Source organism: Amphiura filiformis, chromosome 16 (assembly GCF_039555335.1).
Source record: "Amphiura filiformis chromosome 16, Afil_fr2py, whole genome shotgun sequence".
Taxonomy (NCBI): Eukaryota; Metazoa; Echinodermata; class Ophiuroidea; order Amphilepidida; family Amphiuridae; genus Amphiura; species Amphiura filiformis.
This window is the reverse complement of record NC_092643.1, coordinates 43,223,615-43,237,379: the sequence shown is the minus strand read 5'-3', so window position 1 is coordinate 43,237,379 and position 13,765 is coordinate 43,223,615. Positions and strand designations below refer to the sequence as shown.

General features: G+C 36.1%; 1 protein-coding gene across 1 annotated transcript in view; it reads left to right on the top strand.

The window, feature by feature from the left end:
- LOC140172662 (uncharacterized) overlaps positions 1–13,765 on the top strand; it is a 162,602-nt gene that overhangs the window by 42,164 nt on the left and 106,673 nt on the right. The window contains exon 7 of the mRNA XM_072195794.1: positions 9,824–9,907. Coding sequence (XP_072051895.1) covers positions 9,824–9,907 — 84 coding nt within the window. The remainder of the gene's footprint in view (positions 1–9,823; positions 9,908–13,765) is intronic.

The window sequence follows — 13,765 nt, the reverse complement described above, 5'->3', positions numbered from 1 at the left end:
TATTTATCGACAAAGACGAGGGACTGGTCTATCGATATGCTTGAATGAACCGCTACACTGTTCAATGGCTTTCTTGTACTATATGAAATGTGGTGGGTGATTTAAAATGCATGTGCCCTGAGCAAACTATGATGCGTACGCACACTGCAGGGCAGAGAACAATGGAAATTGGCATAATTCGTGCGCATACTGCCGGGCAGTGATGTCACATGTCAAGTGGTCTATAGTTTTTGCTGCACAAATAAATTGACTCAGTTAGGCAACGAAAAGAAAGAAAAAACCCTGTTGTACAGGCAAACTGTAAATGGTGCAAAAATTACAAATCTTTCAAATATTTCCCATTGTAACACAAATTACAGCTATATTCAGAATTGTAACATGAGTATTAATATTAGCAGTTATGGGTATCTAAATACCACACAAAAAGAAAGTCCTCACTTATGTAACCTGGCATATATAAACCTGCTTATGTTTTGCCAATTTGATATGTACAGTGTAGAATCTTTTTAGCTCCAATTTGATACCACATTTGCTAAGTTCTAAATTGAAAAAGATCGATACCAGTATATGAAATTTGGTGCATTTGTAAAAATTGCAAATTAACCTTAACCAAACAAAGTCTCACCAAAGCTCAGTATTAAAACCACTGTGCATGCATGCATTCCATGTGACTTGATGACGCAATCAGCCTAAGCCATATATACCCAGGGAATCGCTGCACGGGGCAGCGTAAGCTCTGTGGCTACAGGTCAGTGATCTTCAGCGTGGCATGCGAGGGGTCCGAGGTTCGAATCCTTAGGGTATCAAGTGACTTCTTTTTTTGTTTCTTCTTTCCCTTCCGATAGCAAAAACAAACACGGTTCGGTAGTTAAAAAAGACACACGCAGAGCTGTAGAGGTGAATTGCAGAGCCCAAAATGACTGCCAGTGCCAGGTAATATCGATCGGCTCATGCTTACGTATACAGCGGTAAAGCATTGTAACAATCCAAGTGTTTCAAATTGAGAATTGAATAAACCAGGCACTTGGGATGGTCAACAGGGGCTCGTTACAGGCAAGCGAGCTTGGTCATGCCTAGAATCCCAACTGTGTGATCGTTTTGATTTGCAACTTTTGAAAATGCACCAAATTTTAAATACTTGAACTTAAAAGAGCTTTTTGGAGCTAATTAACAAGATGTTGCACAAGACCAAGTCAGTTAAATTGTCACAACATGAGCATGTTTAGATTTATGACAGGTTTTGTAAGTGAGGGCTTTCTTTTTGTATTGTGTTGTGTTTATAACATTTGAGAATCACTAAGAAAGCCGAAAGATTGCATTTTCTATGGTACTTTATCGGTAGACAATTTCCTCAATGTACATTGTACATCATCTGTGCAGACTAGAAACTAGCTTAGTTTTACTGGTTTTGATTCCTCCGGAACTAGACTTGGGTCCAGACCATAATATACATCTTACGTGCAAATGTGCATTTCTGTGCCAGTGTGTGATGCAGACTAAGAAGCAATATGTTATTGATTGATTCATAAATTGGAATTTGGAACTCAATTGTTTGCTAAAAATGAAAAAAAATGCATTTCTTGATAAGTGTCAGATGAGTCAATAAATGCATTTGCAGGGAAAGCAGGAAGACTTGTTTTGCTGTGTATTATTATTGACTGTGTATTGCATGGGCATAACAATATATATTTTATGGCAGTGGATAACATATTGGAAATTTTATATTAAGATTTGGACTAAGTAGAGGTAAGATGATCTAAATATTTTTTTTGTTTTGTTTAATTTGTTTTCATCTTTTTGTATGTGCTCTCATATTTATTATAAAGAACTATTGATTTTTAAAGTTAATTGTATAGATAATAAGGTGCCGGTCAAGGATGTACAGAATACTAAAACTATACTGATAACAAAATAAAAGCGTGATTGTTTGATACTTTTAAAAAGGGGTTTAACCAGTGGCGGCACCAGGAATTTTTTCGAGGGGCATGGGGGGGGCAAAGTGAATTTCAGGGGGCAAAATCATCAAATTTTGCCCTAAATTGCAGCAAAAAGTGGAAAAACGTAATTGTTGGGGTTTTGCCTCAAAAGTGAGGGGGGAAGAAAAAATATTGGGGGGCATTCCCCCTGGCGCCCTCCACTGGGTTTGACCTGATTGACAACCTCATCCCCCAGTTTTCATCATCGAAACTAGAGAAGAAAAGTCATACCATATTTTCTTATTACCCCTGAACGCCCAAGATAATAGCGACTGGTAAAATTGTGGTAACCGCAATCGGAAGTACATGCTCTATCCTATGGAGTATTGTTACACACATTTTTGCTTCTGGAGCAATGCAACTCAAACATTTGTAAGCATTGTTTTTTATTGGAGGGCCACGGTGTAAGATAAAAAACAACATGAAAAAATTGGACCATACCATATTTTCTTATTACCTTGGTAAAATTTTAACGCCCAAGACAATGGTGACTGGTGAAATTGTGGTAACCACAAGCGGAAGTATGCTCTATTCTATATTGTTACACACATTTTTGTTTCACATGAAAACTGCTGGAGCAATTTTATACAACACTGGGAGCAATTTTATACAACACTGGAAACATTCTTTTTATTGGAAGGCCTTAATGTAAGATAAACAGAACATGACAAAAAAATTGGACCACGCCCCATTAAAAGGAGATGTTTCAAGATGATTAGGTTGTTGATAGGAAAAGCTTTCAGCCTGGGTCGGTCAATCAAGTGTAAGTAGGAGGTTGAGAGTTGTGGTGCAAAATGGGATAATATTTAAGGGCTGCCTTGTAAATGCGTTTAGTCAAAGTATCTAATTGTAGGGAGAGGGACTCTCCATAAAGGTAGTACATGTATGTGTTGGGTCAAGGGTCCCCTTTTTAGGCACTCCAGCAGTTCTGAAGACCCTCATTTGTTGATCATGCTCCAGTTCTTTAGCTTAATTTCACTTTTAGCTAAATTTCACAAAATTCAGCTCTTTAGCTCAAACTTGGAAAAAATTGGAATTTCTTTCTGAACTCTACAGCTATAATTTGAACCAATTTTAATTTACTAGACCAAAAAATATGTTTAAATTTCAGTTTTAGCCCCTGTTTTGCCTGAAAATCAGAGCAGTTAATTCCCAAAGTTCAGCAGTCTGCATTGCACACCCCTAAATTAAAGTTGAGTGCCCCTGGGGTCTAATTAGGTTGGGGCACTAACATTCAGTGAATCTGATGTTCATTCATAACAGTATTGTACATTTTACACTAAAATGTATTGATAAAAATAACTTAAGGCAGCACTTGATGTAAATTGCATTTTATGTCTGACCTCTTCAAGTGCATAATTGATAAAACGAAGAGGAAGTATATTTTTACTGTATAGGAGTCAGTCATTTCAATTCAAATGCACTTAAAATTGTTTGAGCAAAAATAAATGATAAATTGAGCTTTCGAAATGATGTGTGGGTCAGGCATTTTAATGGCAAGCAAAATGTTTGTCTCAGAAGAATTTTTTCTTTGTAAAAGGACTATGAACTCTAACTATTCCTGCTAAATTTTTGTTGATTTTGTATTTTGAGCCATTTTTTTTTTCAGCTTTGCAGCCAAAGTCTCTGACATTTTTTTTTTTTGTAAAAAGAAATAAGGAAAAAAATAATCAAAATATGCAAAAAAACCCACCCTAATGCGAAAAATGCAACTTGTAAAAGCTATGTGCACGTATTGCTTTTAGAGACAATTTTTTTTATTTGGCCTAAGCAAAAGATATAGTGTGATAGTGTGAATAAGATTACTTTGTGTGAATTGGGAGTAAATTTTATTTGTTTGTTTATTGATTGATTGTTTGTTTGTTTGTTTGTTTGTTTGTAAAAATAGGATGTAGAGTTTTTATAAAACCAGGCTAGGATGAACAGGTGTATTAGGCTATTCCATCTGAAATCCATACACCCTCTGTGGAAGACAAAACCTTAATCTTCCACACAGGGAGTGTGAATTCAAAATGGGGTTTACCTAAATGGGTGAAAAGTGTAAAAGTGAAAAATGTACCCATGATTTAATTATTTATTCCAAGATAGTGTCGATTTATACACACTGTATTTTTTGTCTAGGTGCTAAGTATTTGCATTTAATATTCCCGGTAATTAAATAAAATCCAACCATCCTACCTTTCTAACTGCATAAAAGATGTGAAATTGACACTTCGATTATATGTTGTCAAGACGATGCTTCATCAGATATCCAGGGGTAGATTTTCTAGCATCCTGCATCATGCATTATATGCATATTTATTCTGTCTCATAGTTAGTCAAAACCATTAGAATTGATCAGTTTGATTTCACTAACAGATCTAGGCCTACATATATGTATAATTGATATGCATAATGTCTGGAGTATTGCTCATCATCAAGGCTGTGGCCACACAGAAAATATTCATTATTCAATATCGCAACTAATCAGTTATAATCATATAATTATAATTAATGAATGATGGTATGTCAAATGATAAATGTATTGTCATAGTGTTCTGACTATTTCTACTGGACCAGGCCAAGGTTCATTGAGTATTTGCCATAAAACAATTTCTGAATATATTGCACTGCACTACTGTCTGTTCAATTAGCTTAGATTCTTGTATTTTTAAGATATTTGAAAAAATAAAAGAAAAGTGTTAGCACTTAGACCCAACATGATTTAGGACACGTTTGGCGGACACACGTGTGAAAAAGATATTTAGGGGTGAAAACAGTCAAAATTCTTGATTACTTAAATGTTTCGAGGGGTAAAATGTCACATATTTTCAGATTTTGGCACTTAAAAACCCTTGTTTTTCACTCATTTTGAGAAAAATTCATTTTTTGGTGCAATTGACTTGCTAATTTCCTGTGAGTGTATGAACATGAAAACTACTGTGTAGTGCATAATTGTTTATGCTAATTATGTGACAAGGTACATATGTGGTATTCAAATCATTAAATGGGATAAATCTATTTCTTTATTTTTGTAACAGGGTTAGAAAGTTGGGGGGTCAGGGTGACAATTGATTTGGAAAAAAATACAATTTTCACCTAATTTTGAGCTTGAAAAAGCCATAACTCTTCATTGGTATGAACTATTATGATGCTTTTTGTGTCTTTTTGTTCAGTATTTCAATAGTGGTATAAAACTTGATTTTGGTTAAATGTACTGAAAAAAAATAAAGTAGTAATATGTTACCCCTACCCCTAACATTTCGGCGGGTGTGAAAAAAATAAAGGCCTTCACAAAAATCTAGAGCAAGTTTATATTTGTTTAGCCCGAAGAGTCCCAGTTTTGAAGGACTCAAATTTGGGGACTTCGGGCAGAAATATGCCTGTACAGTGCTATGGGGAAAATTTTCAAGTTGATATTTATGCATTTTTTTATGTCAGATTCAGTTTCTATGTGCACAATTTCACCCTAGAAAATGTTCCTTTAAGTAGGATATCTTGCACTTTAAGTTTCCACCCTTCTGGCTACCAATGTAAGTCAAAGCTTGAATGATGTCTTATACTTTTCAAATTCCAAAGTTCAATTTGAAACCCCATTTCTTTTAAATTTTGGCCTTTTCCTGCAAAAGTTTTATAACAAGCCGTAGAACGTCATGTACCATAAACTTTTTTGAATCAATCCATTTAGTGCAATGGGGATGATTGTCATAATAATTAGATGTGCTGAGATAGTATTTATTCGATCATCCGCATCAGGAAGTATTGTCCAGCAAAATAGCTATAGGCCTATTTGCCAGTAATTCGTGTTGAAACCCCACTGTTTAAACATTAGGTTATTATAAAAATGTGAAGATTAAGGTTTTTAGAATAGGCCCAGCTTATATAAATACATTCCTTGCGTATTCATTTATTTGTTTGTTTGTTTATTTATTTATTTATTTATTACTTTATTTATTTATTTATTGTTATTTCGTTTTGTTTGTTGAATACAAACTATGAGAGGGAGATTTGGAAACAAGAACTTTTGTACAAGAATATATTATTTAAAACAATGACTTAGGTTACAGAAAACAATTCTTGTAAAGTCACTGTCTGAAACTGTCAAGCGAATGCTGATATTCTTGGGAAAGAATGGTGGTATTAAACAAAACTCAATTTACATTGTACCGATGAAACCAGTTGAAATAAGAACGAAATCCATCATTTTAATGTCATTGTTTAGGAAAAAATAATGCTCTAGTCGGAATAATGTTATGCATAAAACGTAATCGCGCATACCTCGCAGAGCTTCACTTAATTCGGTACAACAAAAACCGGTGTACCATTATCACTCATAGACCCTATCCAATAACCGGAATGGTATAACAATTGAAATGGCAGGACAGATTGGTGGACAGATATTTTTGATATGCCCTAAGTTGAGAATGGACCGTCCCTCTCGATTTGTGAAAAGGTCAAGAACCCTTTTGGTGGACCCAAATAACTGCCTAAAATAAGGCAAAATTGAAAAGAAATGGGGTTTTAAATTGAACTTTGAATTTGAAAAGTGTAAATCATGTTGGGTCTACGGCTGTGCTAACACTTTTCTTTGATGACTTTGACCACAATTTTTTATTTTTTCTAATATCTTAAAAATACAAGAATCTAAGCTAATTGAACAGACAGTAGTTTGTTCACACAGCATCTCTGCATTTTACCATAGATATCAAAGAACAGTGATAAAGACCCAGATCATAATTTTTTTTAGAATATTCATATCATGCTGTTCACTCGCACCTGTAAGATGAGTATCTTTGAAAAAAAAGCAGTATTATATTCAAGCTATGATTGCAGACATACACAGGTGATGAGTGCAACCTGCTTGTAGTGTAGGAATATATTCAGAAATTGGTTTAACCTATATTGCTATGAGAGTTAATCCTGTTACATCATCACTTCTATGATGAATAAACATGAACAAATGACAAAATGTTCATGTACCAGAGTTACGTGTAAATACAAAGGGGCTGTGCAATAATTATGAGCCCTGGGGGGCAATTTTTGGCCAGCCGAGAGGGGGGAGGGGCAAGCGATTTTTGGCACACATTCATGGGGCGCCTTTTAAATAAAAACGCTCTAAAAAGGCTTAGGAAAACAGTACAGAAATGCTTTAATATGCAAATTTTCCTGCTCAGCTATGCTTTTTCATAACATATATCTAGACCATTTAAGGTTTGAAAATTGGGAACCCAAAATTGGCATATGTAAGGGGGCAAAGATTTTTTGGCGGGCCGAGAGGGGGGGGTTTAGCGATTTTGGCAGGCCGAGAGGGGGGCCAAGCGATTTTTGGCGGGCCGTTCCGGGGGCTTATAATTATTGCACAGCCCCTAATGATTCTACAAACTGGCCCAGTGACGAACATTTCATTCACAGATAATGATATGACATTGACACTGTCGAAATGTGCCGCCATTGAGGGGACACGCTCTTGCTGTAATGCAATTGTTCCATGATTTAATTGAAGGCGGAAACTTCTTGTGTGACCCTGGTCTTAATTTGTCGTTATTAAAGCAAGTCACGATACTACAAAATGTGTAAATGTCTATCTTCCGTGTCAGTGTACTATGTGTATAAATATATGGAAAATTTTAAAACAGTGGATAAAATGCTCTTATCAGATTCAAGAAACTTTGATAATGCCAAGATATATTTGAATTGCTTGCAAGAAAACCACTGAATATTTATAAGTGCCTAAATCAGATGAGATAACCTAGTTGGAATTGTGCTATTCCATTTAAAATCCACTATCCCCTGTGGAATGAAACTGCTATGTGCTACCTCAATTCCAGTTAACGTGTAAGTCCAAAAGCTGAAAATTTGGTACTTATAGAAATAACAACTATTTAAATTGGCGTATGGTAAGAAAATGATTAAAAAAAGAGTACAAATTGGTGTATCACATAGAGGTGTTTATATCACTCATACATAAATTCTAGACAGTTCATTGGTTAATTACCATTTATCATTTTTACCATCACCCTCTCCGTGTGATAGTCTTTACCATCATAGTGCTCTGCCGTCAGTGCGCCTGCGCCAAGCCGTGCGCTGACTCTTGGACTCGCCGATTTAGTTATGGGGTGGATCCCAAAATGTGAAGTATATCACGGCAAAACATGGTGTTCTGTTGATGAAAAAATGTATTTCCTACCTTTTAGTAATAGAATTTATGCATGAGTGATATAAAACAAATATTAACTGTCTTAAATTTGTGTAATGGTCGAAAGATGTATTGTTCCATTCCACTCGCCGTTCGTGGAATGGAACAATCCATCTTTCACCTCGTGATTATATTTCGACCATCACACTCATAGACAGTTAATATTTGTATAATATACAACACGCTATGTGACTCACATTCAGCCACGATGTGATACACTTTACAAGTGTTTCACAAAGTGTGATAGTGGCTTATTGTGCAATAAAGTATATCACATAGTGGCATATGTATAATATGCCACTATGTGAATCACATAGTGGCATATTATACAATAAAGTGTATCACATAGTGGCGTATTGTACATGTATAAATTATATTAGGAATTCTTTTTGGAACCCTACAAATTTGGCTCCTATTTTGGTGATTTTGTTCTGAATTTCAAAATCTTTCGTACCTTTTTCCAATTTTTTGGGTGAAAATGGTTGGATCTGATATGGTTAAATGGATGAATTTGGTTGTAATTCCAAAATCTTCAAAGGGTGTGTGGTTTTCAACTGGAATAGTCCAATGGGTGAGTTGAGTTAGTTGACCTACACACACTAATTGACTGCCATCAGGAGATAATATGATTGGATAGCATATCTTTGTTTTTGCAGGGGTGGTTGTAGGGGAAGTAAAAATGGGGGGGTTGGCAGAAATGGTAATATTTTCATGAAATTTGGCATTTATTTTATAACAATCTCTGCAAAATCTTTCCTTCCAACAGGTTATTATAAAACATTCACATTGCAGCAGAAGTACAAAAAGTTAACAAAATCACTATAAATGGAATAGGGTTTTTCAGTTCAAAAGTTAACAAACTGAGATGCACAAGGTGATATTTCCCAAGTTCAGGGACAAGCAATAAGTCAAGCATGCAGAGTACAGGGCCCAGAGGGGGGGGGGGGGCTCACTTCAATATAAAATGGATACTGGTGTAGGGCTGACACTTTAACAGTAAGGGGTATTAGGTGAGAGAAAAATTAAAAAAAAATATGGGGTCATTGGGTGAGAGCATGATTTTTGGCATTCAGTGAGAGCAAATTGTACAAAATATGGGGTCATTGGGTGAGAGATGGACCGTTTGGACCTTAAGTAGGGGGCATAGGGTGAGAATATGACTTGTTTTTAAAAATGGGATCCAGTCCTAAGGCTTTGATTGAGAGCAAAAAGAAGCCTCAAACAATGAATGTCTTGTTCTAAATGGTTTCAAATGGCTTTGTTGATTCAAAATAAGTAGCAAAATCAGTGATAAAATGAAAGTTGCTGTTCTAATTGAAAAATAGGGATCTTTGGGTGACAGATGGAACTGAAAAATAAGAGGTCTTTGGATGACAGATGTTCAAAAACAAATATGTGGTCTTTGGGTCACAGCGATGCTGAAAAGGGGGGGGGGGTCTTAACAGCCTACATATGTGTCACCTCCAAAGTTTGAGTGCCTCCCCCCCCCCCCACCGGGTACAGGGAGCAAGTGCCCCTCACAGTCCCTGAGCGAGTTATCAGGTTCATGGTCACTGAATCTTCTCTAAATGGAATAATTGATTATGATGAATGTTTGTTTTATGAGGAATATTTTTTTTTTATGAATTTTTGTGTTCATTTCTGTCATTTCCCTATTTTTGTCTATACCCAGACCAGTGAACATGAGAAAAATGTTGAGTATCTCCAGTCACTGATTATGGATTTGCAAAGTGAATTGAGCATGAAAGATTCTGAGGTACGTATGCTGTATCCAAACTGGCAAATTAAAAAAATAGGTAGAAAGATTAAATCATGACCATGATTAGCAAGATAGTTCTAAAGCTGTGAAACAAGGGACCCTACCTACATGTACTAAATATTTGCCTGACTAGGGAAGGACGGTGCTTGGATCCTGGTGGAGACCTGGGGACCACCGGCAAGAGCCTGGTGTCTTGGACCACAGTGATCAGCGAATTCCTGCAAAGTGTGTTCAGACTTGTGGGTTTATGCTTGTGTGTAGCGGACTACTATTACAAAACGTAATAGCAAAAAGTGCCAATTAAAATCACTTCCTTTAGTGTACACTACGAGGGGCGGTCAATAAGTTTGTAGAACAAGATACTTGAAAGAGGACTAGCCAAATTCTTTCTATCTCACTCTTGAACCTGGTCACTGCATACCTCAATGCACCTGTTGCAATTTTTCTTGAAACCTTCTATGTCAACAAAATAGAGGTCTTCCGACTGCTCCATGAACCATTCTTCAGGGCAGACTCACCAGCATTAAATCACCAGCAAACCTGATATTATGAAGGTAGAACTTAAAATTCTAAAATTGGTTTCACTAACTAGAGGCCCTGGCTGGACCACAATATGGTTGATTTAGTTAACTGACCCCTCTGTCGTGTGACAATGTAGCATACCTTGTTCTACAAACTTTTTGACCGCCCCTCGTAGCAAATTGTGCAAACAAAATACCAACCAAAATAGCACAGAACAAACCTTTAATTAATGATGTGCATAGTATGAGCATTCAAAAATATCAGTATCCATCCACACAATAACCAATCATCTGAAGATGTGATAAATGAAGGAAAAAAAGAAGATACACAACTAAATAACAAATGAAGAAAAAAAACCTGGACCTTGACCTGGTGTGTAGGATTCATAGATTTTACGGGAGGGAGATTGAATTTTCTAAAATGGCTATATATGTAAATTTAACAGAAATACCAAATATAGTTGCAACAGCATGTTTAATTTGAATAAAATTAGCAAGTTTTGTAAAAATTTGCAGGATCCCTATCATATTTCATTAGCATGTACACCTATTCTTGATTGACGCAACAGTACGCAGACAGTGAAATGTCCTCTCACGATAGAGAATTACTCCTCATTCCAGAAAAATACAGAATTTGAAAAAGGTCGAAAAACGCCTTAAAAATGCATGTTTTTGGCCAAAATTGACCAAATATTAAAATTTTACTTTCATTGCCAGTTAGGACCAACGAAAGGATTAGGATTTAGCTATGTTTCATTTGACAAAACAGGAAAATATTTTTTTAATCAAAAAAACTTAGTTCTGTATTTTTCTGGAATAGGGAGTACATAATTTGCCTGGAGTAACTACCGTGTGAACACAACTATATACATAAATTGTCAGTGCATCACCTATGCATTAGCAATATGCAATTCAATGCACATTTTATCTGTCATTGTATGGTTGATTAGCTACTGTCAAGTTAACTACAAGAAATCAATGCGCTATGCCAGTTGAAATCCATACGCCCTCTGTGGAAGACATGACCTTAATCTCCCACTCAGGGTGTGTGAATTTCAAATGGGGTTTCCTGAATAGGTGATTCCATTTTAAATGCACACCCCCTGTGTGGAAGATTAAGGTCATGTCTTCCATAGGGGGTGTATGGATTTCAGTTGAATAGCCCAATAGGAGGAGATCACTCAAAGTGACAATGAGTGAGATAACCCTTCTTATTTAAAAGCATTTTGAATTTGAAGAATAATTTACACAAAATTTTAAGCATAATTTATCAGTTTTACAATTACTATTTTGCTTTGAACAATTGATTTTATGCATTGAAGGTGAAAGACCTTTAATATCATTGGGAATGCTGAGTGAGTGTGTCAAGCTTTTTGTGTGTATGAAAGAAGTTGGCTAATTTACATGTTTTTTCCCAGCAAATGCAGATGTTATATGAAACGTTATATTCCAACTGTGGGCGTTACTGCAACGGGGAGACTGTCCCCATTTAGCTTCCATGTTCAATTGACTGCAAACTCAGGCAGTGAAGGTTGCAAAGTACTGTAATTAGGTTGAATTGAAACTGGTTCCATTTCGGGGAGATTGAATATAATGATAGTAGTAATGCATTGAATGGAACTTCATATACCATATTTCGTCAAATAGTCGCCCCCCTCAAATAAATGCCCCCACCACTTTTTTCAACCAAGATGTTTCAAAAATTCAGATATTTCCATGCTATCTTGTGTAGTAAGCTTACCAAGTTGCTCACATGGTTGATAATAGCAGCAATAAATGATGAAAATCTGCATCGGCAACCCGGAAGTGAACCAAAAGTCGGTGTCAAAAGTTCATAGTTCGTCATTTTAGCGTGACTTTTAAGCTTACCTAATGATTTTAACGGGAATTGTCGTGCTACAAATGACCTCTAATAAACGCCCCCGGGCGCGTTTATTTGACTAAATACGGTATTGATCAAATACTGCATGCAGGTTACTTCATTTTTGCCAATGACAATTTTATCCTCACTTTTAAGCTAATCCTGCAAATGTAATTTTGTTGATGCTTTAATGCTGGGATCATTGATTGTATAGTGTGTCTCGTCTCAAGTTGAAAGTAACGCCATGTTGGATTTTGCAGTGGCACATTCAAATCGTACACGCTAACCTAATCCTGCAGGGCATATACACAAGTAGAATGGCAATTTGATTGTACGTTGGCAACACACTCTGCGTATACGTATTCGCACCGATTTGAATCTGCCAGTGCGAAATCCAACATGGCGTTACTCTCAAATTGACAAAAGACACACTATAGTTACTAGTACCTTATACATACAGGAATCGAGAGTTCACTATTGAGTATGTGTCAATTCAATTATTTAACGTTGTCTTAGCATAAGGTGTCAGAATCATGGGAGGGCAAAAAAACTTAGTTAAAATATAATTAAATTAGTGTCTTCTATGTGCATACAAATTGAAAATTAAATGTTGTTTTTCAAGAATAAGATACATTACTGTAAATTATAATTCTCAACTCTGATTTTAGCAAGTGAAAAATAATGCATATCATTTGTTTTTAATGGTTTGTGAATAAACTATAGTGGTGCCAATCAATGTGTGCTCTCTAGAATTTTGGTGCTGTGCTGTATATATGCAATATTTTTTGTGTTGTAGAAATATACATGTAGGTTAAATGCTGTACCAGGAAAACTCTTCAGCTGTATGCCTAAAGTAGCCTTAAACGCTCAATTGCCATACGTTTACGCAACAACCGGCAAGCACTGGTGCAGAGGTAATACCACTTCCTGCATATATGCATAAACTCTTCGCAAGCAGTTTTGATAGGGTTGCTGATGTCCTGGTGTGTTCAAAACAGCATCTCTATGAGCGTGTTTCCACAGAGCCAAATACCGTTTTGGAAACGGTATGGAACCGCTAATCACTCCTGTGGAAACAGCCTCCAACGCCTTTTTGCAACGCCTTTTCAACGCCAACGGAAACCTTGTTGGAGTAGGTTTTTGCCGTTGACGAAGCGGGTAGATTTTCTGTAGAAACAGACCGAAGCGGTAACTTGCCATTTATTGAGCAAAATCGGGCAAAATGACTGTTAATAAACAGGTAAATTGGATGAACAACATGACAAAAACCTTAATAACAGCCTGGGCAACTTGACATAACAAGTCCAAATTATTATTAAATTATGTAAAGCCATGATTTCTCCGTGATACGGAAAAACAGAAAAATTCACAGAATTCTGGGTTTGCTCACGGAAATTTGTAAATGCCACAAAATAGTGAAAAACTGTGTAAAATGTCAAACTTTTCTGTTGATTTGCAAAATATAACGAAGAA